General features: G+C 50.7%; 1 protein-coding gene across 3 annotated transcripts; it reads right to left on the bottom strand.

Moving 5' to 3' along the window:
* Positions 1-1613: 1613 nt before the first annotated feature.
* Positions 1614-26411, bottom strand: Smpd4 (sphingomyelin phosphodiesterase 4). 3 transcript variants are annotated; one of them, XM_052740055.1, is made up of 20 exons: positions 26332-26411; positions 23626-23706; positions 20731-20817; positions 18934-19076; positions 18777-18852; positions 18237-18345; positions 18105-18157; positions 17851-18002; positions 15604-15733; positions 12808-12879; positions 9481-9567; positions 6473-6618; positions 5859-5949; positions 5325-5425; positions 4636-4799; positions 4308-4504; positions 3765-3998; positions 3529-3660; positions 3245-3373; positions 1614-3048 (listed from the first exon to the last, which is right to left on the bottom strand). In XM_052740055.1, the coding sequence occupies exons 2-20, from the start codon at positions 23662-23664 to the stop codon at positions 2719-2721; spliced, it is 2472 nt and encodes an 823-aa protein (XP_052596015.1). In that variant the 5' UTR covers positions 23665-23706; positions 26332-26411; the 3' UTR covers positions 1614-2718. The 3 variants fall into 3 exon arrangements, with proteins under 3 accessions (XP_052596015.1, XP_052596016.1, XP_052596017.1); XM_052740056.1 differs by lacking the exon at positions 9481-9567; XM_052740057.1 differs by lacking the exons at positions 23626-23706; positions 26332-26411 and adding an exon at positions 19844-19975.

Raw genomic sequence — 26411 nt, 5'->3', positions numbered from 1 at the left:
AAAAAAAAAAAAAAAAATCATTTCAAACTGACCATGGAAGCTAATACCTAGGCTAGGTAGGCTACAGTGAGATCCTATTTAAAACAACAATCACCAGGGAGATGGTGAGAGCCTCGGTTCACTTTGTGCTGCTGTGATAAATACCACAACCAAAAGCAAAATGGGAAAGAAAGGGTTTATTTTAGCTTACAGGTTACAGTCTATCATGCAGGCGCCTGGGGCAGAAACCAAGGAAGGAGCACTGCTAACAGGTCTGTTCCCAGGCTCCCAGTCAGTCACCGTATCCAGTCCAGGCCCACCTGTCTAGGGATGGGACCACCCAAAGTGAAGGTCCCACAGGCACCTCCTCAGCCCAGGCTCCCTTTCCTCAGGTGTAAGTTACAACTGAAGCTAACTATGACAGCAGGTGAGGACGCTTGCTGGCCAGCCTGAGTTCAGTTCCTCAAAGCCACAAGACAGAAGAGGGCTGGCTCCTTCAGCTTCTGCTCTGACCTCCACACACACACCACGACACGTGTGCACCCACTCCACCCCCCCATAAGTAAATGGAAAAAAAATAAACTCCAGGAGATGTGGAGGGGTAGTCAGGGTGGATTGTATACATTGTATATATGTATGAAAGTACCAGAGGAAAAAAACATTTAAAAGATTTATCTCATAAATATCGATAGGCTGGGCACAGTGGTGGCACACGCCTTTAATCCCAGCGCTTGGGAGGCAGAGGCAGGTGGATCTCTGAGTTCTGAGGCCAGCCAAGGCTACATAGATAAACTGTCTTAAACACCCTCTCCCCCTAAAAAATATACTGGTAGGGTTATTGATAAGGGCTAGTCATTCAGAAGCTTTGACCAGGGGACTCGGGGACACTGGACACTGAAATGGCAACCGCCCCTCCCCCATAAGGAAGGCGCTGGCCTAGAGCTGGCTAGCATAGCTCCAGATGCTCATGACTCTTCTGGGGACTGGAGAGATGGCTCAGCAGTGGGTTAAGGGCACTGCAGAAGACTGGGGTTTGGTCCCCAGCACCCACAAGCAACATTTATTCACACATAATAAAAATAACATTCTTTTTTTGTTTGTTCATTTTCCGAGACAGGGTTTCTCTGTGTAGCTTTGTGCCTTTTCTGGAACTCACTCTGTAGAACTCACAGAGATCTGCCTACAAAAATAACATTCTTTAAAAAAAAAAAAAAAAAAAAAAAGCCAGGCAGTGGCGATGCACGCCTTTAATCCCAGCACTCGGGAGACAGAGCCAGGCAGATCTTTGTGAGTTCGAGGCTAGCCTGGTCTACAGAGTGAGATCCAGGATAGGCACCAAAACAACACAGAGAAACCCCGAAAAACATGAAAAAAAGGCTTCTGAAAGCCAGAGGTGATACTTGTTCTGGATGGACAGGAGTCAGCTCTGACACACTGAGAAGGGGAAGGTCTCACGACACCCAGTGTTAAAGTGAATCCAACTCGCACTAGGGAAGAAACAGGACTCCCAGGCAAAAAAGGACTGCATGAGGAGGTAACGAGGCGCCACTGTGCCCAGCAGCTTGTTCCACGGTTCCCAAGTGCCCAGGGACCCCACGCAGGTGAAGGTGCTAAACACTCAGTCCAGACAGTGAGAGTCTCCGAAGAATATTTTATTCGGATCCTTGGTCAGTTATGTTTTGGGTCGACTTTTGGTCATGAGTCCCATGATGTATTCTGAAATTACACTGAAATACAAAGACCAGTGTTAAAACTTGAAAAAAGTCCCATGATGTATTCCTTAAAAAACAGCTGTGCACACCCAAAACAAAGGACTGCTGCTGCTGCTGCTGTGTCTCCTGCAGGATGAGGACGAGGCCTGTGGTGTCTGAGCTTTGACTGAAGGTGTCCTTCTTTCATACAGGGTGCTGCTACAAGGTGAATTTCCCTTGAAGTCCTTGGTTTTCGAGGTAAAACCAACGCTGTTGCACTTTGTAGCCACAGAAGCTGCTAGGACCCAACTCCGTCCCCAGGCAGCCGGGGACCAGTAGCTCTGTTCACTGCTGGCCTGCCCCAGGGCACTCTAAGTGACAGCTCACTTAATGGCTTGTGGCCCAGGCCTGACTTGTCTGCCTGTCGTGCCTGCTGCTGCGGGTCTCCTGGGGCCCACAGCTGGGGACACAGACCAAGGGCAGCAGCGAAAGTGATGTTTAAGTGAATGCAGAGCTGACTTCTCAGTCATCTCTTAAAACTCGGCTTCTCCTTTGGAGTGGATGTGGAGCTGCTGTCCTGGTGTTTCATGGCGAGAGAAGATATCACAACCCATTCTGCCCACCTCACAGAGGCTTGGGCAGGATCAGCTCCCACAGACCCCAGGCCCAGAGCCTGCTGTGGGCACAACAGTCCCTGAGCTCTGCATAGCAAAACAGTAAAATGGTTACCAAGGCCTGGATTACTAGCTCAGCTACTTGTGGGACCTTGGGCTGAAGGTGATGACCCATGGCCAGCACTCATTGTCCTACAGAATGGCTCCTGAACCTTCTGACACCATCCCTTACAGACCTAGCCTGGACCACTCTCCCTTCCTACATTAGTTTCTTCTGAATAACTCCATCTTTGCAAGGAAACCACTCCCAAGAACTCCGAAGATGACCTACCCTTCTATTCCTGGCTTCAAAGCAACCTGCCAGGGCCTGTCAGGCCCAGGAATGGGTCATGTATCAACTCCCACCAGTCTGCTCAGGAGAGACGGCCAGCAGGTCAGAGCTGATGCAGCTTCCCCCGCTCCGTGAGCAGTGTCATAGCTATGGCATAGAGGAGGTAGCCTAGGACCAGAAGCAAGGAACAGGGCAGGGGCCCAATGCAGAACAGAGAAGCCACAAAGAAAGCCATCAGGAGCAGGAGCAGCGTCCGGTAACTGCCCAGGAAACGCAGGCTGAGCCTGGGGCCCCGGGCAGGACTGGTCGCCTGCCTCCGCCCCACAGGGCTCAGCAGATGTCTGTTGCTCAGGGCGGGCTCGGTGAGGTGATAGCGACAGAAGCTGCCGAGGAAGTCATTCCGGGAGCACAGAGCCGCCATCTGGCCTGCAAACTGAGTAATACACAAGGGCTCAGCAGACTGGGGACGGCAGAGCACCTCTATTCCAGGCTGCCTCGGGGCCAGGTGCTTCCCATGGGCTCATTCTCCACCCAGACTGCCGGCAGGATCCAGCAGGGCCATGAAGGGGTGGGAGCACTCTCTGGAAGCTATGTCCAGGAGCATTCCAGCTGCCCTGCTGCTCACTTACTCTGCGGTTGATTGCAGAGGACAGCCGGAAGAGTGCTCGGACCAGACTGGTGATTTCATAGCTCCGGATGGGCTGCAGCTCTAAGTCCCCCTGATACTCAATTTCAAACCTTCGCAGACCATTAATGATCTAGAAACCCAGGCAGTGGGAAAAGTTTCAAAAATACATCATTGCGAACAACACAGGCAAGAGGATGGGGGAAAGCCAAGGACAGATCATGTGACCTTATGTGCCCCTTGTGATAGAGGTGGTATCAGCGTGATAGTGGCCTGTTAGCAACCTACCTGGTAGCGGCCCAGGGGTGTAAGGATGAGTCCTTCTTCCCCCACAATGCAGTCTGGTAGCTGCTGCTTCCCATTCTCATCCCGTGTGTTCCCCAGGGCAAGTGTGAGCTGGGCCAGCTGGGCTTCACTTAGCTACCAGAGAGAAGAGCTCTGCTCAGGGGGATTTCAAAGGGAAGGAGGGGGAGCACTTCACCCCTACTGGAGAGTCCCTCAGAGAGGGACTGTGTAGGACATACTCGGAATATCTGACGCAGGTACTCCAGGGCCTTCTCCAGGTACTCATCTGTCTTGCGGACACTGTCCTGACCCATCTCATCCAGGTCATTGCCCGGGTAGCAGCTGTTTGGGTCTGTGGCGCCAAAGCCCAGCCATGACAGAAAGGACCGGCTAGCCGGACTCTCCGCACACTGGTCAGAGATGGACTTGGCAGTCTGTTTGGCCTGTGTGATGAGCTGAGCAAGGCGCAAGACCTGTGAGGGAGGCACAGACACGGCAAAGGGACTCGAGGGGCCACCAAAGGAGGTGTCAGCACCACTTAGGCAGGATGGCCCCGGGGAACCAGCTCTGGGAAGAGTGCTCACCCAGAGGGAAAAACAGAATCTTATAATTTACGGTGTGGACGGTCTTCATTATGAGAAAACACTAGGCGTTACTGGAGAGAGGAGGCTTGGGGCATCAGTACCCAGCCTTCCTTCTTCCCTGTACTGAAAACCCCTTCCCTGGTTCAGCTGGTCATTGCTTCAGGGACTTCACACTAGGGTGGACCTTCGGCCACTCACCAGGGTCCGGACCTCAGGACCAAACATTGGGGTGTATCTGCAGTCCTGGCCCTCCAGGCTGTAGACATGGCTCTTCACCTTGAATGAGGCATCTGTCACAACTGGGGGCCATGGTGACAGGAAGCTGCTGGTGACTGTGAAAAGCCGATGTTGACGGTGGGGAATGATGAGCTCTGGCTCTAGGAAGAGCTGCTCTCCTAGAAAGCAAGCAGCAAGCCGAGGCTGGCACCGGCTTCCCAGGAGCTCCTGGCAAGATTCCAGACCGTTTGCCAGGATCCTGAGGAGCTGTGACAATGCTGTACCTCCAAGCCCAGGGCTGAAGACTCACCTTTCTGGATCATCTCGGTCAGGTTGGGTTGAGCAAAGACCTTAGCCACTCGGAAAACCATGAGGGCGTTCTTGGGGCTGACCAGGTCTGTGCGGAGCGCACGATTCAGGAAGCTCACAAACAGCTTGGTGTACATCAGCAGGTTTTCCTGGATGAAGGGTGCCCTGGAGACAATGGCAGGATGGGCCAGTCAGGAAGACTATGCTGTAGACCTCTTGTTGGGGACAGGAGGCACACTGGTCCTTACTCCGTACAGTTCAGCCTTCCTGACACCCCAGCCGCTGCTGCCATACAAGGGGGTCACAGACGTTAGGCAGGAGAGGGGTGGAACACCTCGGTCCTCTGGTCTGACCCTTCTCAAGAGAGCCATGGGCACCACAGCAAGGACTATTTAAACAGATGTGAAGGGCAAGACTGGGACCCAGGAGAGGAAAGGCCATAGTAACCCCAACACCACAAGGAATAAGGTAATGGAGACACAGTAGCTGCTCTGTGCTGGGAAGGGTGAAATGGGGACCTTTGGGATGACCATGGAGCCCGGCTAGGCCAAAGCAAGGGGACGGGGTTCCAGGATCACTCTCTACCCATTCTGTAAGACCTGAAGTCCATCCCGCTCAGCACCTGTCTGTCCAGACAGCTTCGGCTCGAGGGCAGTAGTGTCACGGGGCAGGTGGGCTGGGGGTGCTCACCATTTCTCCGACACACACCGTGGCTGGGAATCATTGCTCTGCACCTGCTTCTCGGGGGCATACCTCCACGGCTGCAGGTAGCTCAGCCACATCTCCAGGACCTGGTGAGGGACACATGTGCCCTGAGGCCTGTGGTTGTAGGTCAGTGCACTTGGCTTTCAAGCACATCCTTTGGTGGTCTGGACCCGGCTCCAAAGATAATCCATGAAAAGATCTATGTCCTAGTTTAGGGCTAATACTTGTGGGCTCTAGACTTTCCCCCAACTTCAATGTAGATGCCAGTAAGTGAGCAGCTCTTCCTACATCCTCCCAAGAACACACTACAGGAGCTCAAGTATCTCATGCCAGCCCCTTAGGGAGGGTCGTGGGAGCTGAGCATGGCTCTTCTGTACCCAAGAGCCAACAGAATGACAAGACTCAGCAAGGCTTCCTCTCTAAGGCCTGTGATGCTAGCTCCTGTCAGCCCACCCCACAGGCTGCCAACGTCATGGCGCAGAGGGCACCGTGAGGGTGAGGGCAAGGGGCAGTGCTTACGGCTCTGAAGGAGGCGTCCAGAGGCCAGTGACCAAAACAGTGCTGCAGGAAGACATACAACTTCTGCTGGACAAAGCGTGGCACAGCAGCCCTGTGGGGACGGAAGGGTCAGGAGCTGTCACTTGCCCAGGGGGGTGTGCCTGCTCACAGGGGTCAGCCCTGGCCTGTGGGTACACTGTAGGGAACACTGAGCACTCCCTGGGGTAAGATCTGTTTCTAGCCCTGTTCTCCAGAAGAACCCAGGGGTCAAGAACACTCCTTTGAAGTCAGCCCGCCTGCTGACTGAGGTAAGTCGTAAGACAGAACAGCAAGGCTGTGATTTCTGGCCAGCCAGCTTTTCTCACTGCACAGGGAGCATCCAGAGTAGTGAGTGGTTCTCAACCTGTGGATCGCGACCCCTTAGGTCACACATCAGGTATTTACACTATGATTCCTAACAGTAGCAAGATTACAGTTAGGAAGGAACAACGAATAATCTGATGGTTGGGGTCAGCACAACATGTGGAACTGTATTAACAGCATTAGGAAGGTTGAGGCCTTCTGGTCTCAAACAGGCCAACAGTAGACATAAATAAGGAAACAGAGGCCTAGGAGCCTTCCACATCTACACCCACCTCTTGAACTCCTCCAGGGGGCTGGTGGCATGGGAGTGTGTCGACGGTGAGGCCTGGTCTGGCTTCAGGCTGTTGGCAAAGGCGTGCAGGTGCTTCAGCAGCAGGCGGACCACCAGCACGTGCTCCTCAGTGGGCGTGAAGGACTCCTAGGGAGGGGCAGGGTGTCAAGGCCAGACGAGACCTACAGAGACCCGAGACCCACAGCCGAGACCCACAGCACCTACTGCTCACAGTCTGCAGCCCACAGGTGACAAGCACCAGGCTGGGCGGGCCACCTCGTGCTGCTGGATCTGCCTGGCACCAGCTCACAGCACTGAGGCAAGTGGCCCTGTGCTGGCCCTGCGTGGGCTGGTGAAGCCGATGTCACCAGAGAGCACCGAGCTCTCCGCCTCGGCAAAATCTGGCCCTGCACCCTCAGACACTGCAGCCTGGGCTGGGCCTCAGGGCCCTGCCTCTGCTGAGCTGGAGGGCGGGAACAGGGTGGGCCACTAGCCCACCCAGGCTTTGAACCCAAGGTTGTCTGGCCACCTCCCAAGATGTGCAAAAAGCTCACCTTGCTCAAGTGAGAGTGTTTCTTTTCTCCCCAGTTCCTTCTCCAGCCACAAGCCCAGGTCCACCCGGCTGCCTGTCGTAGTCATGGCCAGATGGGGACTCGACCCTGGAGGAAGCCTGGGGGTCACTTCCACCACTGACAGTAGACCTGTAGTCAGCTCAAGTCCCCAGGACCAGAGTGTTCCCGAGCTTGTGAGGTGAACTTTATACACAACACTAACACAAATCTTCGTGAAAAGGACCTCTGATTGGTTCTCAGCCTCTCTGAGTGTAGGTGGTGCTTGTGGGAGGCAGGAGTGAGTCCAGTCAGGTACACTCCCCGCCCACTTCCTTTGGGCTTTGATGACTTGTTAAAGCGGGCAAAGGGCGCGGCCCTGTGGCACACATGAGCACAGGCTCTGTGTACAGCACTGTCTCCTCAGGCCTCCCGCCATGAAAACGCCTCCCTGAGGAGCTGAGCACGGTGGCACACACCTACAATCCCAGCCTCTGGGAGGCAGCAACGGGACTGTTGTAAGGTCCAAACCATCAGAGCCTACACAGCAGGCCAGCCAAGGCTACACAACTGAACTTTCTCAAAAATAAAGAATAGAAAGAAAAGGGAGAAAACACGGCTTGAAGGAGGCTGCTCTCTTCTGCTGACCTAGAACTTCCAAGGAAGAACACATGACAGTCGACACCCTCTGAAACAGGAGCTCTAACCTAATCCCCACTCCACAGTGGGGCCTGGGGATCTTGAAGATCACCATCCATCAGGGCTCTGAGCTCAGGAGGGGTCATCTCCAGAGAGTGCCATAAAGCCAGCCTGGCCTCCTGGGGGCTGAACCCAGGCCTTGAGCAGGTTTGCAAGATCTCAGCCACTGAGCTGCATCACCAGCCCTGGGCTTTTTGAGACAGTCACACCATGTGGCTCGGATTGGCCTCAAAGTGGCCATCTGCCTGCCTCCTCCTCAAGTGCTGATCTAGCTTGGTCTAGACAACACTTCTTGTCTCCTGCCATGAAGTCGGCCAGCACTAAAGCCATCATCAGATGCACCCCTCTGCCACTCTGGACCAGCACTGAGTAACAAAAGCCCTTTTTGTCTTTATAGTTGACTAGTCTGTGAGACTGCTAATAATAGAAAATGGACTGGAACATACAGTCACACAGACTAATAAATGGTAATGACCATTAGGTCGGGCCATAGTTCCCACTCTTATCCCCTCTACATACAGCTCCTCTGCTGGCAGCTGTCCTGACAAGCTGAGCAGTGACATCAGCTCAGTCCCTCAGCTTGGAGAGCAAACAGCTCTGTCACAGGAGTCGCAGCCCATCTCCCCAGGAGCAAGCACCGCCTCATCTTACCCAGCTTCTTACGGAGGTTCGAGATGACCAGCCCTGGGCACCCTTCCCAATCAATCTCCCCACCTCTCATGGGATTGGGTGGGGGGCTCACATGCTAGGGGGCATCATAGGTGTCCCCAGTGCCATCTGCACTTTCTAATGACAGAAGGATGTGCTCCCAAAGCCCAGGGCATTTCCCACTATGCCCAGCCTCCTCGGGTTCATCTTCACAGCTCCTGCTATGGGGTCTTCCCTGGAAACCCCTTCACTGCCCTCCCAGGGGGCTCCTCACTAGCTGCTGCTTCTGAGCAGGAACCCCACTGTGAGAAGCATTTATTATCCCATGCCAGCAACACTCAGTAGCCAAGCCTGGTTTTTGCACCTTTGCTCAAATTCAATGTCAACTGTTAATGCTCTTCCCCGGGGTATATCAAACACAGCCCTGTTTGGGAGTGCATCTCCACATTCCCACGGTTTCTCACTAATCAGCCAACTCCATTCCCCCAAACCCCTGAGGTCTGAACTTCACTCTACTGACCTCAAATTTGTTCACACATTGGTCATTTCTGCCTAAGCAGGCGGCAATCTCCACGAGGTCACCACTTGCTCTCATTTGCCTCTGAGTCTGTAAGGGGCTGGGACTCAACAGAAGGACTGACAGCCCTAAGGGCTCTGGGGGAACCCCAAGTTCTTCCTACTCTCTTGTGATACAGCTGCATCCTTCAGGCTGGGTAACAACTCTGAACAGGGCAGGAGCCACATCACACATAAGTCCTCTGCATAGTAAGGGTAAGTCAGACCACTGTAAGGATCCCCCACAAATCCTGAGAAGTTGAGACAGCTCTGCAGGCTAGGCGTAGGAGGAAGAGCCCATAATCTATGGCCGGCCAGGCTGTGTGTCTCACATAGCCACATGGCCACACACCAAAACCAGGCTGGCCTGCAGACCTGAAGGGCAAGTCAAGCTGAAGGCTCACTCGGGCCTGCCTCTAACACATGGGTGTCATTTTGCTCAGGACTCCCTCTTAAGGACCACAGCGGACTTCTGGGAGACCCTTACTGTGGCGGCACTGTACCAACACACACTCTTGCGCCCACCTTGGGGCAGGGGGAGGGAAGGAAAGGCCAGTACTTGATAGGCGTGGAGGGCCTGGAGGCTGGGTTGGGCAGGGCTGTGGAGGGCGCTGGAGACATTGAGTCGGTAGTGTAGAACCTCCAACTGAGAGACAACAAACAGAAAGGCCAAGAAGAGGCAGATTGGAGGACATGGGGTGGGGAAGGGGGAGGGTGGGAGAGGACAGGGGAAGGGAGATGGGGAGAGAGAAAACATGAGGAGCCCAGAAGAAAGAAAAAAGGAGAAAAAACAAAAAACAAGAACAAAAGTTCATCAGTGGCAATACCCAACAAACTGCCCAGCAGCCCTGGGTCTCCCACAGGCAAGCCCCAGCTGATATAGATGAATCCTCAAGATCCCCTACACAGCTGTCTGTCAGCCCTCACAAGATCCCCTACACAGCTGTCAGCCCTCACGAGATCACCAGGAAGTCTTGGGCCACTGGGGCTGCAGGCCTCAGCAGCTCTGAGGTCTGCCTAGTTGTTTTTCCAGATGTGTAACTCTGCTCCACTGACCCTACGATGACAACATGTGGTTATAGATATGATAACAGTGCACATAACAGCCCAGGACCTCACTGTCACTGGGACATGCTGCTGCTACCAAGGCCTAGCAAGGTGAGGCTCAGAAAAGAAACCTCTGAGCCAGGCACAGAAGGACTTGGGGGGTGGGGGTGTACAACTGGCCTTCTATATTATATATATGGGATCCACATGGACTTGACCAACCTAATTTAAGATATTTTAGAAAGGCATCTCTCTGGAATGTGTACACGAGGTATTGTAAGTATTTTGTTTTGAGACAGGGTCTTACACTGCAGCCCATGTGGGCCTGGAACTTGCAATTCCTCTGCCTTGGCCTCTGGAGTGCCAGGATTACAGGCACGTGTAGGGAAAACCTTAGAGCAGGACAGGTCAGTTCTGTGCAAGAGCATTTTATACAAGGGAATTAATGATGCACAGATCTGGGAATACCGAGGAGCAGGCCCTGAGGCCGTCCCTCAGGCACTGACTGAGGAAGCACTGAGGACTTCCATGGGTTGACTTGATGAGAAGTGACAGAGACCTTGCCTAGCCTATGTGAGGCCCTAGGTTCAACCCCCAGTACCAGGAGAAGGGGAGAGGGAATCTGTTGACCAAATCAGTAGATAAGGATAGAACAGAACCAATTCGCATACATCTAAAACCCACAAATACCCTCCATTCATTCATGTTCTCTCCAGTCTACGCAGATGGGCCTGGGCTCAGTCCACCAGGTTGCTCTCTGTCCCTACACTGGAAACTGCCGAAAGAGGGGCGCTTCCTAGCTCCAGCTGGGGAGACAGACTCTTCTACTTCTTGTCTCTCAGCACAGGGGGCTCCCAAGGGAAGGAACCCCCAAGAACCTGACAGTCACACCCCCCCAGAGGCTAGGGCAGCCCAGAACAGCAGAGGGAACAAACAGCCAAGCCAGCAAGCCTCCCGGCCCCACCCAAGCACCCTCCACCCAGCTCCCTGCAGCACCACTGCCTGCTAAAGCACTCCATCAACGCACACCCAATGCCAGCACACTCGCGCCCCACCAAGGCCAGGCCCTACCAGCATGCCCGCCAACTGCATGAGAGGAAAGGATGGACTGCCAGACACCGAGGAGCCTCCAGTAAGGGGAGCCAAGGCCCTTCCTCACAGGCTTCCTTTGAGCCAGACCCAGGCTCACCGCAGTGCTCCCAGAGGAACCCCACAGGGCAGGTCCCCTGCAGGCCACAGCCAGCACTGATCCCAGGCACTGGGAGTGAACATGTCTGACCAGAGTGGGATCTCAGGTGCCAAATTTTCTGCATGTGGCAGTCAGGGCTTGGTGGGGACTGGAAAGGATTTCTGGAAGGTATAGTACAGGCCCCAGTAACAGGATGGCGCTATGGAGGAGAGCAACTTCTGCAGCTGTCTTTCCTGGTTTCCAGCCATTGGAAACCTCTGGGTTCTCTGTTCTGTCTCAGTCAGCCAGGGAGCACCAACCTTCCACACACAGCTCACCCACCCAAGGTCTGGCCAAGAGGAAGCAACTGTGGGACAAGAGGGAAGTCCTCTCTCACACAGAGACAACCCACTGACCCTTCCCTCTGACCACGGAAGACAGACTCGTCAGAGGAGACAACCCAGAAGGGCCTTTCTGGTTGGCTCTTGAGGGCAGGTGTGGCTTCCACTCACTGGAAAGACAGCGGAGCGACAGGAAGACAAGCAGCAAAGCCAGCCTGTCTCAGCTAGGTCGAGCCACATGGACAAGGCTGAGCCAGCTGGGGCCTAGGAACCTGGAGAAGCCCAGTACCAGCCTTCTGTGTGCTAGCCTAGAGCATGAGCAAGTCTGGCTGGAAGCAGGAAGGATGTCACGGGCTGTCTGTGGTGCCCAAGGCCCAGGAGGAGTCTTCAGCCTTTCCCTGTCTTCCTTCTCCAACGTGATGCTATGAATGGACATCTGGGGGCTCTGCACTTTGAGAGGAGTGGAAGAGTCTCCACCTTCAACACAACAGAATGTTGGAGTCACAGAACTGGCCTACAGGGACGCTGTGGTAGCGGTATCCAGGGCTCACTACTGAGTTACAGGACATACTTCTCCCTGTGAATACCATCATCCATGCACTCTTCATTTTAAAGGAAGTGCTGGAGAATTCACCTGGCAGCGACAATCAGTCTACAGAGCGAGGAGGTACAAGCAGCAGCGTGTGTTGGTGCTGCCTGTGTGTGACTCTATGACCCACAGGACCCACCAGGCCACTCACTAACTGAACACAACTGTCTACTCTGACCAGTCCACTGGGGTACACCCAAGGGACACCACCACCAGGAGGTTCCAGGGACTCTACCACCTCCATCTCTCTCCGCAAACGCGTGTGCTACCCAGGGAGAAGACAAGGGAGGGCCGAGGAAGGGAAGAGGAGGAAGAAGCAGTCTAGGCCGCATGCAGGAGGGTTCCAGAGCCCACACATCACAAATGGCTGCTGCAAGTCAGAGCAGCAAGCAGGCAGAAGAGGTCTAAGGTCACCACAGCATGGAGGGCCTGCTCGGGGCCACCTGAGAGTATCAGGGCACTGCCAATGGCTGCAGAAAAACTGGACATGAACCCCAAATGGACCTAGAGATTTCTCTGTCCCAGAAGACCTGAGGCATTCCCAGTGGTGGGAAGGGACTGTGGAGAGGACAGACTCAGGCTCAAAGGTCACCTCTTACATACAGTAGCTGAGTGAAGGGTGAACAATGGGCTTCTGTTTCCCTCCATCAAAGCTGGGATAAGTAACTCATGCTGAGGACAGACACAGCAGGCTGGCAAGGGCAGGAGACAGGAGATGGATTAATAACCACAGAAACATACCTTGGCATGAGGGGACTGCATTTTTTGGTACATCTCCAAGGAATAATGATGAAGCCACATTTCAACAAAAACCTGCAAAAAAGGACATTAACTGATCAAATTGTCAACAGGGCACTACACCATTTAATGGTGAAGAAATCTTTCCAACAAATGGTACTGGAAACAGGCTGCCCACATGTCAAAGAAGCAAGCTGCGAAGAACCCGATCCCACACACAAGAATGAATGCAAACAGAATGCTGGCCTATGTATAAAAGCCAAACCATGAAACTCAGAAGGAAACACACGGGCAACTTTGGCCATAGCTTCTTTGAAGTGACACCAAAATTAAAAAAAAAAAAAAAAAAAAAAAAAGCCGGGCGGTGGTGGCGCACGCCTTTAATCCCAGCACTCGGGAGGCAGAGGCCGGCGGATCTCTGTGAGTTCGAGGCCAGCCTGGGCTACCAAGTGAGTTCCAGGAAAGGCGCAAAGCTACACAGAGAAACCCTGTCTCGAAAAACCAAAAAAAAAAAAAAAAAAAAAGACAACAGGAATGTTACCAAAAACAGAGCTTTCGTGCAACAAAGATACTTTTACTAGAGTGAAAGCAATCTACAAAACAGGAGAAAATACTCGCAACCCTCCACCCCTTACCTAATAAGGAATTTCTATGTAAATTAAAAAATTTAGCCCTATATCAAAAGCAAACAAAACCAAAGCTGGGCATGGTGACGTGCATCCCTGCACTCAGGAGACAGAGGCAGACAGACCTCTTCAAGATCAGCCTGGTCTACATAGCAAGTTCCAGGCTGGCCAGAGCTACATAGTGAGACCCTGCCATTTGGGAAAAAAAAAAACCCAGGCTGGTTGTGGTGAGGAAAAAAACAACCAAAACACCCAACACTCACAGTCTAATTAAAAAATAAACAAAGGTCTAGAAAAGACATTGCTCAACATAAGATAGACAAAAAGCCAATCAAACATAAAAAGATGGTCAGCGTTGCTAACCATTAGGGAAATGTAAACCAGAATGGCACCCCTTCATACCTACTATCACAGTTCCCAGCACACACACGCTGGTTAAGGGGCTTGGCTAGAGGCTCTGTTGCTCTCTTCTGAACATGGTGCACACATACATGAAGGAAAAATACTCATACAACAATAAAAAGAAAAAAAAGCAGAAAGTAATAGACAATACTGATTTCCCTTGTGAAAAAATGGAACCCGTGTACTCTACTTGGGTGAGGAGGGGGGCAGCTAGCTATAAAACATAAAACAGTAGTAACCAGAACTACCATGTGACTTCACAATGCTATTTCTAGATACATTATATTCCAAAGATCTAAACGCAGGGGGCTGGAGAGCTGGCTCAGTGGTTATGAGTACTTGCTGCTCTTCCAGAGGACCTGGATTCAGTTCCGTTCCCAGCACCCACTCAGGCAGTTCAGATCCAAAACTCTTCTGACCTCTGTACTTAAATGGTACATATTCACACATACATATACACACAAATAAAAGTAAAGCTAAATAAAATCTAAAAATAGATAGTTGTACATCAACATTCATAGCACACTAATATTCCCAATAGCTAAAAAGTTGACATAACCCAAATGTCTACAGATGAACGCATATAGCCATATAAAAGAGTGTTACTTGACCATTAAAATGAGAAATTTTATTTATTTGCTTTAGAGACAAGATCTTACTATGCAGTGCAGGCTGGCTTTGAACTAATATCCTTCTGTCTCAGCTACCTAAGTCTGGGATTACCAGGATGTGCCACCAAGTTCAGCAAAAAGAAGGAAATTCTGATCATGCTACATGAGGACATTATGCTAAATAAAGCAAATCAGTCACATAAAATATTCCACACAATCTAGATAAATCCTCTGGAAACAAGGTGCCTAGAAGTAGTCAGATTAATAGAAACAGAAGCAAAATAGTGTTTCCTGGGGCTAGGAGGAGGGGGAAATAGAGAACAGCAATAAAGGGCTAGTCTGTTTTTCAAGATAAAATGTGGTTTCACCCTGTCCCTCAAAGCTTAGGGAGCACCGTGGACTATGAGGGCTAAAGGACTATTCGAGCTAGAGGTCAGGAGAACTGGAGTCCAGTTTTCACACGACAATGACCTCCTAGGGCTACCATGAAAATAAGCAGGAGGTTTCTAAAAGCACAGAACCCCATATTCCACTTCTGTACAAGTGGGACTGAATTCCAGCCCACCCAGTTTTCTCTGTCAGGAGCAACACTGGCTACCACAGGAGCCCCAGAATCCAGCATTGAACAAGCTGATTTTCTCCAGACACTGGGGCGTGGAAGAGGGCAGGGCCACTCACTGAGTCTGCCACTTGTATCTACTGCTCAATGTCTGGGAGCTCACTGCTGACCAAGGTGGAGGTTTTGAGGGCCCTCACCATGCAGCACCATACAGAAATTTCTGCAGCGTATCTAGCGTATGGTGATCACAGGAAACCAAGCCTAGCAACCCAGGACGGTGTCAGAGGGGACAAGGTAGGGCACGTGGAACATACACACAGATGGATTGTTGGAAACTAGATGACTGGTGAATGAATATATCCTGTGAGAAAAGCAATACCGTGGACAAGGGAATCTGGACAGAAAACACTGTCTATGACATTTAGCTTACAAGAGTACATCCGTTTCTCCTCATCTGCTTTCTAAATACCACAGCAAGAAAATGCCATTTAGATCCAGCCCCCAGTTGACTAGGTGTCTTTGGGGTCTGCCCCACAGGGTGGAAAGTGTTAGCAAAGCAGTTTGTTCTGAAAGAAAAGCAGGGACTGGCCTTTGTTTTTACCTGGAGCAGAGTTTCTGACCGCCAGATCTCATGGGATGCAGGGTCTGCATTCACAGATGTCTGATGAGAGATATGTCGTTTTAAGAGGCTAGTGTGGAGACCATAGGAAGCAAAAGGCATGGCTGGAGTCCTGACAGGAGATACAGAAACAATAGTAAGTTAGGGACCCCTGCTGACACCAAAATCCATGATACCAATAGTCAATTACAACATACTGAATCACACAGTGCCACAAGGTCCATACTGATACACTTGACATCCTTACTATAACCTGTCCACTTAGCAAATGAGATACTAAAAAAGGGGATGAAATCAGAAAGTCACAACTTATGATATGCTCTATTAATAACTGTGTAATTGAGAATAGCACATGCTAACATAAATGGTAAGTTGACATTCTTCCCTGCCAAGTCCTTGATCCAGGTACAGAGCACAGATCTGAATTTACAGTAGAAAAACCTGGCACAGACCAAGCACCTGTGACCACTAACGGAGCTCAGGGACAGCAAAGATCTGATAGGACACTGGCAAGAACTTGGCATTACTACTGTGATGCTCCTGCTTACTCATCCCAAGCTGGGCCTAGGCATGAGCAGATACCCAAGGAAGGGAGTACCTACACCCACCCTGCAAACACGCCTAGGGACCTCTGCCAGTCAGGAAGCAGGAGGAATAAGGGACAAAGGGCTACAGAGATGACTTCTGTCCCGGTTGGTTTTTGTCAACTTGACACAGCTAGAGTCATCTGGGAAGAGGAAACTCAATTGAAGAAATGGCATCAGACTGTCTGGAGCAAGTCTGTCACGTATCTTCTTGTTTAACAGTTGATACAGGAAGGCCCAGCCCAAGGACGGCATGGCAGGGCCACCCTGTGCCAATGGTCCTGAGTGCATTAGAAAACAGGCTGAGCAAGCCTTGAGGAGCAAGTCAGTACACAGCATTCCTGCATGGCTTCTGCTTTAGTGCCGGCCCTGACTTTCCTCAATGACAGATGAAATAGACCTTTCCTCCTACACTGCTTTGCTCATTGTCTGGATCCCAGCACTAGCAACCCAAGACAACTGTGCACAGTGAGCAGCTGGCAAGAACCAGATTCCAGCCAGCAGACATGGGTGGGGTAGCTGGTGGTAAACACTGGACAGGTTCTCAAGATCTAATGGCGGCTTGGTAGCACACCAGCTTCCCAAGGCGGACAGCCGCACTGTACTTAATCAAGAAGACTGAGGCCTCTAGGAAACACAAAGGAATAGCAAACGGTCCAGAGAAGTCAGGCGTATCTGTAACCCCAACACTCAGGAGTGGAAACAAGAGGATTATGAACTTGAAGGCAGCCTAGGCTGCACAGTGTGAGTGACTGGACAGGACAAAACAAACAGGAGCCATAGCTGTGTCAAAAATTTGGAAATCCCGGTTAAAAAGCTTACGAATGTTCTATCTGGCAACTTTTCTGTAAGTGTGACATTACTTCAAAATGAAAAGTTCAAGCAAGCCACAAACCAGGCCCAGGCAATCACTTAGCACCCGAATTCCGCCTTGGAGAAGCCCTCCCCCCCAGCTACAGCACTACCAGGCTATCAGGGTCAGGTCACCAGCCATCACCACCTCAGCACCTCACCTCCCAGGTCTACCTCCATATTCGGAGGGCATCTGCCCACATGGTGAGTTTTCGATGAAGGCATGCCTGGTGTGCACATACCAGCAGACATGGCTGGACCAGAGCTGCATCAGTGCCTGCGACAGCCTCCTAGAGCAGGCACTGGGTCAGTGAGGTCAGGGAGGGAGCAGAGAAGCTCAGACACCTCCTGCCAGGGCAGAAGGGTTCCTACGGAGAACCACCAAGAGGCTCTGGGCTAAGGGCCATCAGAACCGTAGAAAAGCAGTTCTCCAACCTGTGCGGCACAGCACCAGGCTCAGCTTGTGGCCTGGCACAGAAGGCTTTCCACCCGGGCTCTCCCCTTTGACGGATTCATGTGATCATCTCTTCTGAACACAAGGCAGCCCCCCCCCCCCCCAATCACTGCTTCGGTAAGACTCAGACCCCACCTGCAGTGAGGGCTACTCCAGGGCAAGGCCTGTCAATGAGGCCAGAGACAAGCCCAACCCTCCTGTCTTTGTTAGGGCCCGGGACGTTGAGAACTGGACCCCAGAAAGGTTGGGGAACACAGACACCAACACTTGACTGAGCAATGCCATCAATGAGGGCACTCCCAGTAGGGGACCAGCTCTGAACGGTCAAGACAGCCTTACCTGGGGGCTGGAGAGGGGTTGGAGCCCCCTGGACTGGAAGCGAGTGGTGGAGGCACACTGCCTTCAGTGGGCAGGAACCATGACAGGTACCTGTCCACCAGGATGAAATAGGCACAGTCTGAAGTACGGACATGGAGGGACATAGGCATTGGCTAGAAAAGCAAAACTGTTATTAGAGCTGTGAGCGCCATGGAGGAGCCCTGGCCCCACTGTGGGATCTGCACAAGCCCCATGCGGAGGTGTCCCTTCTGTACCTTTTGAGAGATGAGGCTCAAAGCAAAGAAGAACATGTAGTATTCAAATGGGTCTGATGGCAGTGTCAAGGGGCAAACGCGGAGGCAGAAGCCCACCTTCAACCTCCCACACCTGGGGCCACCAAAGGATACTGAGGGCCAGGTTCAGGCCAAGGCCTCCGGCGGGAGGACACTGGATCTTGTTGTGGTACAGAGGACTGTCAGGGAGGGCATTCTCCTGGATGGATGCCTTCACAGGGCCCTGCGAAGAGAGGCCGGTTGGTGGGCAATCACCGGCACAGCTGTTACAGCCTTTGCGGGAGCTGCTGAGGCAGAGGCCAACACACAGACCCTGCTGTATGGGTACAGGGTCTGACCTCTGGGCAGGGCTGGATTTAAAATTTTCCTCTAGTCCTCATAAAGCTTCACACACACACGGGTAAGAACTGGGTGTTTGGAGTCCTACCTCCTTCTGTCTCTCACACCTCCTGAGCATCACCCTGCAACCTCCCCTGAGGTCTGGAGCCAGTACAACAGTCTCCATCAGCAATTTGTAATGAGCTTTTGAAAATGTCACCGCTGGAACTTCTGAGCCGTGACACCTCTCGGGCCCTGAAAGGCTCCCTGCCCACTCACAGCACAGCCACCCATCTGGGCACTCCCCAGCGTTTCTCACCACCACAGTGTACTCACAGGAAGGAAGGAGACAGGGAAGTCAAAGCTATAGTCTTCAGCTTGAAGCTTATAAACCAACTTCATCATGGGGCCACTGAACACGAAATTTAAAAAGGAGAGGAGTCTGTCAGCATGAAGCAGTACTCAGCCCTTCTCAAGCAGGAAACCCACCTACCTTGGGTCTAGAAATTCCATTGCTATGCTGTACTCCACAGGGCTCACACGCCCCTGGAGGCATCGGAGATTCCAACCAACAAGGACACCATCCAGGCTGCCAAAGATGCTCTCCACCAGCCATGGGAAGATGGCATGCAATTCCTGAAACAGTGCACAGTGAGGCAGTTGGCACGATCACTGAGGACCAGTGCCTATCCCTGTCTCTGTTCCAGTTTGCACCATATACCACCTGCCTAGGGTCACTGAGACAGACCCACAGAAGCTCTGCTCAGCGGTGAAGAGCTGTGGATTCTTCCACTGACTTCACGTAACACACCAACCTTAGATTGGGGCCAATTAAGTCAGCCTTTGACTGAAATATGTTTTAAGATTCATTTTTATTATTTTAAAAATTATGTGTATATGTATGTGGGTGTGTACTTATGAGGACAGGTGTCTGTGGAGTCCCGAAACTCATGGCAGATATCCTGGAGCTAGAGTTACAGACAGCTATGAGCTGCCTGACCTGGTTGCTGCAAACTGAACTTGGGGTTCTCTGAAAGAGCAGCAAGTGCCCTTAGCACTGAGCCATCTCTCTAGCCTCCCTCACCCCCTTCACCAATGTTTTCATTTTGTTGAGACAGAGTCTAGCTACATAGTAGGAGGGCCTTCAACTCATAGACATCCTCCTGCCTCAGCCTTCCAATTGCTAAGACTACTGTCAGTGTATACCACCATACTCAGCCAAGTACAGCATTCTTCAGGGGCTGGAGGTGTAATATAATGACAGAGCGCTTGCTTATCACATGTGAGGCCCTACATTCAATCCCCAGTATCACAAAACACTAACAACAACAACAACAAACAAAACTCCAATGGGGACAGAGAAAGCTTAGTCAGTAAAATGTTTGTCACACAAGCCTGAAGACCTGATTTTGATCCCCATACAAAGACAGAGGTGGCACTTGCTCATAATCCCAGTGCTGAGGAAGCAGAATCCCTGGGCTTGCTGGCCATCCATCCACCTAGCCTAAACAGCAAGGTCCAGGTCCCAGTGAGCCCTGTCTCAAAAAACAAGGTGGACAGCTGCTGAGGAACAATACCTGAGGTCGCACACACGCACATGTATACCTGCGCACACACACATATACACAAACACACACGAACACCATTCCCCAAAAACCCTTCTGCTCTTAACAGACATCTATTAAAAAGGAGAGGTTTTTTTGTTGTTGTTTTTTTTGTTTTTGTTTTGGTTTTTCGAGACAGGGTTTCTCTGTGTAGTTTTGGTGCCTGTCCTAGATCTTGCTCTGCAGACCAGGCTGGCCTTGAACTCACAGAGATCCACCTGGCTTTGCCTCCCCAGTGCTGAGACTAAAGGCGTGCGCTACCGCCACTCAGCTGAGAAATACTTTTTAAAAAAAATCAAAGCACTGAAATATAACAGCAGTATTAATTTGTTGTCCAGGCCAACTTTTTGGGCTCAACAATTCTAAGTGTGTATTTATATCAGAGTTTTCAATCTTAGTACTATGGATATTTGGGGCTAGATACTTTGTTGTTTCTGAGACAAGGTCTCAAGAAACCCAGGTGGGCCTTGCTGTGTAGCCTGGCCCTGAACTCCTGATCCTCCTGCCTTCCAAGTGCAGAGACTACAGTATGCATCACTATGCCAGGCTTTAGACTGGATACTTTGTTGTTGCAGGGAGCTGTCCTGTGTGTTGTAGGATGTTTCTAGCATTTCTGGCTTCAATCCACCACAGACACATTAAGGATTATGGGAGATACCCAAAGAGAGTTGCAGGTAAAGCTGTACCTTGGCTGGAAAATCTTCAATGACTTTCACCAAGTCTTGGCAACGCTGTGCAAAGGGCTTATTTATAGAGTCAGCTTTCAGGGTAGCCTAGAAGACAATGTGAAAGAACCGTAAACAGACTTGCCACACAGCATCTGTAAATAGTCTGCTTAACCAGAAGGGAAACGCAAGCATTGGCTCCAGCACTTCACGCATCAGGGGCTGCATCAAAGGCCCATGGCAAGCTTCTAGAAGAGAGAAGCTGTAATTCTACCACTTTTAGACCAAAAATTCTCCTATTACTTCAGAGTGCTGCATTATCAAAAGGAAACTGACTCCCACTGGCCCACAAGTAGGGACAGGACCCCTGTTGTATGGGGACCCTTCCTCAGTTCACAGGTGTCGAGTTTTTACACAGGAGATACAAACTTCCCACCTCCTCAATCACGACTGTATCACTGTGATCACCAGTAAGAATGGCCAATAAACACAGAGAATAGAACACCTCCTCTCTCTCTCTCCCTCTCTCTCTCTCTCTCTCCGTCTCTCCAAGACAAGGTTTCTTTGTGTAGCCGTGGCTGTCCTGGAACTCATTCTGTAGACCAGGCTGTCTTGAACTCACACAGATCTGCCCGCCCTTGCCTCGTGAGTGCTGGGATTGGTGTGCACCACCACACCCAGCCACCTCTTTTCTCTCAACCAGTGGACAGAAACTTACTAGAGTTATCACCTTAAAAAAATAAGGCAGCTGGGCAGTGATGGTGCACGCCTTTAATCCCAGCACTTGGGAGGCAGAGTCAGGCGGATCTCTGTGAGTTCGAGGCCAGCCTGGGTTACAGAGTGAGTTCCAGGAAAGGCGCAAAGCTACACAGAGAAACCCTGTCTCGAGAAAAGAAAAAAAAAAATAGGGCAATAATGTAATTGTATTATAAACTCAAAAAAATAAAAGAAAAATCACGGGTTGGAGAGATGGCTCAGAGGTTAAGAGCACCGACTGCTCTTCCAGAGGTCTGAGTTCAGTTCCCAGCAACCACATGGTGGCTCACAACCATCTGTAATGAGATCTGGTGCCCTCTTCTGTATACATAATAAATAAATAAATCTTAAAAAAAAAAAAAAAAGAAAAATCACAAACACAAAAAAAGGTAATCTGAAACTACAGATGGCCTCTGCCAATTCAATATTCATCAAGACAGCAGATAAGCCAATGAAACAAACACTCAGGACAGAAAACACGGAGATCTGCTGAAGTCATGGGATGTGGGGATAACACACTGACTCCATGGAAAAACGGCCTCTGGGCAAACAGATCAGGAGGTACTAGACTTTCAACAAACAGGCTTGTACCAAGGATATCTAATACCTTGACCATTGTCAAACAAGAAGGGACTGCATGGGGCCTGTCTCAGAGAGGCAGAGATGACTGTTAAGGCCATGGGCTAAGCCAGTTGGCTCCAGAGGATACACTAAGGAAGAATATTCCTTTTTTCCTTTCCTTTTCTTTTTTCTTTCTTTCTTTCTTTTTTTTTTTTTTTGAAACAGGGTTTCTCCATATAATAGCCCTGGCTGTCCTGGAACTCACTCTGTAGATCAGGCCTCAAACTCACAGAGATCTGCGGGCCTCTGCCTCCTGAGTGCTGGGATTCAAAGTGTGCACCACCACTGCCTAGCAGGATGAATATTCTTTTTAAAAAAAAAGCCAGGTATGGTGGCTCACACTTTTTTTTTTTTTTTGGTTTTTTTTTTTTTGGTTTTTCGAGACAGGGTTTCTCTGTGTAGCTTTGCGCCTTTCCTGGAACTCACTTGGTAGCCCAGGCTGGCCTCGAACTCACAGAGATCCGCCTGGCTCTGCCTCCCGAGTGCTGGGATTAAAGGCGTGCGCCACCACCGCCCGGCTGGTGGCTCACACTTTTAATCCCAGCACTCCAGAGGCAGAGGCAGGTGGATCTCTGAATTCAAGGCCAGCCTGGTCTACAGAATGAGTTCCAGGACAGCCAGGGCTACACAGAGAAGCCCTGTCTTGGAAAAAAAAAAAGTTTATGAAACTATCTTCTGGGAACTGAAGTGAACAATCGTCACCACTCACACCTGCCTCACATTCTGCTTTCCCAGCTTCACAGTCTAACACTTCAGATAAACCCTAACAGGCAACAATGGCCCTCTATTTTTCACTGATAATAACTATAATTATTAGAATACTGTATATGTACACAGAGCTTATGCATCGTGACCATTCTGATATATATTCTTCTCACTCTGGAAACGAAGGAAAACAACATTTGAATCAACTCTTGCTTTGTTTTCAGATGACTTCTCTGGCTGACTGGGAATTCACTATGTAGCCCAGGCTGGCCTCAAACTATTTACGCTCTTCCAGCTTCAGCCACCCCAGTTCTGAATCAACTAACTTGGTGAATGAGAAAATGAGTTCGGTGATTGAATGCATGCCGCATCCTGCACTAAGAGAAGGCATAGTAAGTATTCTAACACTGATTTTTGGTATTGTTTCCAATAAAAAAAAAAAAAAAACAGTAGAGAGTTTTTCAAATCAGCTGAGTATGGTGGCACATGCCCATTATAATCCCAGCAGTTGGGGAACTAAGGCAGAAGGAACTAGACTTCAAGAGGCCTGCACAGCCAGGTGTGGTAGTGCATGCTTTAATCCCAACACTCATGAGGCAGAGGCAGTCAGAGCTCTGTGAGCTCAAAGCCAATCTAGTCTACATGGCAAGTTCCATAACAGTCAGAGCTATACAGAGGGACCCTGTCTCAAAAACCAAAAAACAGAGGGCAGCAGGGCTCTATAGCAAGACTCTCTGTCCCCTAAAAGTGAGTCCTTCAAATCAGCAGAAAGAAATCCTAAGTCCCTTGCTACAGAGCCACCACGGCAACACGTCAAAGGCAGCTGACACTTACCAGGAGGAAGCTGGGCTGCTGCAGGTGAGGGAACGCCATAGCAGCCTTTGGGAAGTCAGAAATGGCCGCCTTAGGGAACCACTGTGGAAAGACAAAGACAGAATCTCCACATCCTCTACACAACCGATTATACAATTTCACAATGCCCAGGAGAGCAGGTGTTGGACTCAGGACAAATCACACCGCATATTCCTTTGATTTCTAAAACACAACCCTCACACAGACCACAGCTGCCAGCTTCAGAACTAGCTTTGTGGTAGCGACTGCTTGGTAATGCTTATACAGAACTTGCTAGATGCCAGGATTGGCTTTAAGGGCTTTCCATTTATTTCCCTATCTAATTACCAGTGACAGGCAGCATCCTTAACCATCCCAAGATTCTTCTTCCATGGGTATTCAATCAAACACCCATCTAAGCACTGTTGTAAAGAAATTTTAAAGAACCGAGTGAAGTACAATGTTGGTGGACTTTAAGAAACAAAGCAGAGCTCAGCTAGAAAGTGAGAATCTCGAAGAAACTAGAACTGAGAGCTACTTGAAAAAGCCTGGAAGCAGATTCCTCCCTGCAGATTAAAGCAGATCTTGATTTGGCCCTTCTAATGCCCTAAGCAGACACTTCACTTAAGTCGGCCTGGACCTGTGACTATGTAACTAAGAGAAAGCAAATACAAAAGGTGCTAAATTAGGAATAACAGAAAGTACATCGGCACAAAAACCCCACGAGGCTGACACAAATAAGGAAACAGGTAGAAAACAGCAAGATTTCTCAACACCAACCAAGATTCGGTTAAAATCTTAACCGAATCTTAAAATCTCTTATTTGAAAGAGAAAGGCAAAACATATAACATGCTCTTTGCAACAAATGAAGAGCAAGTTCTAGGAAGGAAGCCTTGAAATGGCCACCAAAAATTGGGGGCTAGAGAAATGGCTCAGAAGTTAAGAGCACTGACTGTTCTTGCAGAGGTCCTGAGTTCAATTCCCAGCAACCACATGGTGGCTCACAACCATCTGTAATGAGATCTGGTGCCCTCTTCTGTCATGCAGGCATACATGCAGGCAGAACACTGTATACACAATAAATAAACAAAGTCGGGCGGTGGTGGCGCACGCCTTTAATCCCAGCACTCGGGAGGCAAAGGCAGGTGAATCTCTGTGAGTTCGAGGCCAGCCTGGTCTACAGAGCTAGTAGGACAGGCTCCAAAGCTACAGAGAAACCCTGTCTCGAAAGAAAAAAAAAAAGAAAAAGAAAAGAAATGGCCACCAAAAATTAGGGATAGCTCTGCAGCTTCCTACCTCTCTGTCCCCGTGGTCAGAAATACTAATCATAGTTAGAAGGAGCAGAGAGGTCCTGGCAGTGGTAGTTCACACCTTTAATCCTAACACTCAGGAGGCAGAGCCTGTGAGTTCAAGGCCAGCCTGGTCTACAGAGCGAGATCCAGGACAGGCTCCAAAGCTACACAGAGAAACTCTGTCTTGGAAAACAACAACAACAACAACAACAACAACAACAAAAAAAAAAAAAAAAAGAAAGAGAGAGAGAGAGAGAAAGAGAGGGAGGGAGGGAGGAAGAGAGAGAGAGGGAGGGAGGGAGGGAGGGAAGAGAAGGAGAGAAGGAAGGGAGGAAGGAAAGAGAGGGAGGGAGGGAGAGAAAAAGAGAGAGAGAGAGAGCGAGCAGAGAGGAAACCTGCATTCCACTGACGGACTAGTGACAGCTTTCCTGGCAGAGCTCTGCCCACTACAGGAGTAAAGGTATCCACGTGGGAACTGGAGGTCTGTGAGCAGAGACGTTGAGCAGTAGGAGCAGAAAGCAGTTGCGGTTTTGAGAGGAGACCGCCAATCTTTGCCATTTGGCGAGAGAATCACTTCCCAGTTTTTTCCAATTCTTAAACTAGTATCAGTTTCAGTGCTAAGGAAAACTTGAAATGTTTCAGTCCTGACCCACATTGCAAACGACTCCAAAATGATCAGGGCAGTATAAAATTGTGGATTATTTGGTAAGGACAGAGCTCTAGAGGAGACAAGCAGCGCTCACAGAAGTGAGGGCCGGAGATGTCAAACGTGGGTCTTCCCACGAAGAGGGCAACGACTCTTGGCCACTTGATTTTTGACCCTGTCAGCCACGCCCCGTGCCGGTGTGCATGCAGTGCCAAAGGCATTCGCTTCACCCGACCCCTAACACCCACTTTCTTCAGGCGCTGCTTCCAACTGTTTTTGAGGTTTCTAACTATTGCGAGTCAACGCTCTCGGGCCAAGCTTATCGCGCCACAGCCAAGACCTCCTTTGGCTTCCCGCATTTGTTGATCACAACTGTTCTATACCGCGAAGTTTCGGGACTCGGAAACTGAGGCTCGGAGAAACCAGAAGGTAGAACCTGGACCCATGCTGAGTTCTACGACCAACATCACTGGCTAAGCCCAAGGTTCAATTTTCACTCCAAGTCCTCCCTCCCTCAACGCCCGCATCGAGCGTCCATCGAGCCCCTACCGGGACCGGCCGTGCGGACCACGCAGGAAGGCGGCGGAAAGGCATGGCCCCGGCGGGAGGCGGGAGGGTGCAGCCGGGCCCTCCGCTCCCCGCCGGCCCCGCTCAGGGGCTGCCCGAAGGCCCGAGTCCCACGGCTCGAGGAGGAACGGAGCCGGCCTCGGAGGGGACTCGAGGAAACCGCACGGTTCGGGGCTTCCTCGCGCGCGGCTCCCGTCACTCACCTGCCGTGCTGATGGCACAAACCTCGAGCCTCTCAAAAACTGAAGCCGCCATTCGGCCACTCGGCGCCGAAATGTCGTCA

Source organism: Peromyscus californicus, unplaced genomic scaffold (genome assembly GCF_007827085.1).
Source record: "Peromyscus californicus insignis strain IS unplaced genomic scaffold, ASM782708v3 Scaffold_16__1_contigs__length_79575227, whole genome shotgun sequence".
NCBI lineage: Eukaryota > Metazoa > Chordata > Mammalia > Rodentia > Cricetidae > Peromyscus > Peromyscus californicus.
This window is presented reverse-complemented; position numbering and strand designations above follow the sequence as displayed.

Bases quoted from the DNA above. Each gene is read 5' to 3' on its own strand.
- Smpd4 (XM_052740055.1), bottom strand. From the start codon at position 23,664: ATGGCGTTCCCTCACCTGCAGCAGCCCAGCTTCCTCCTG. The intron at 19,077-20,730 runs GTACAGCTTTAC...GCACTGTTTCAG, and splicing joins TTGAAGATTTTCCAGCCAAG to GAATTGCATGCCATCTTCCC. The intron at 18,346-18,776 runs GTGAGTACACTG...CTCTCTTCGCAG, and splicing joins TCCCTGTCTCCTTCCTTCCT to GGCCCTGTGAAGGCATCCAT.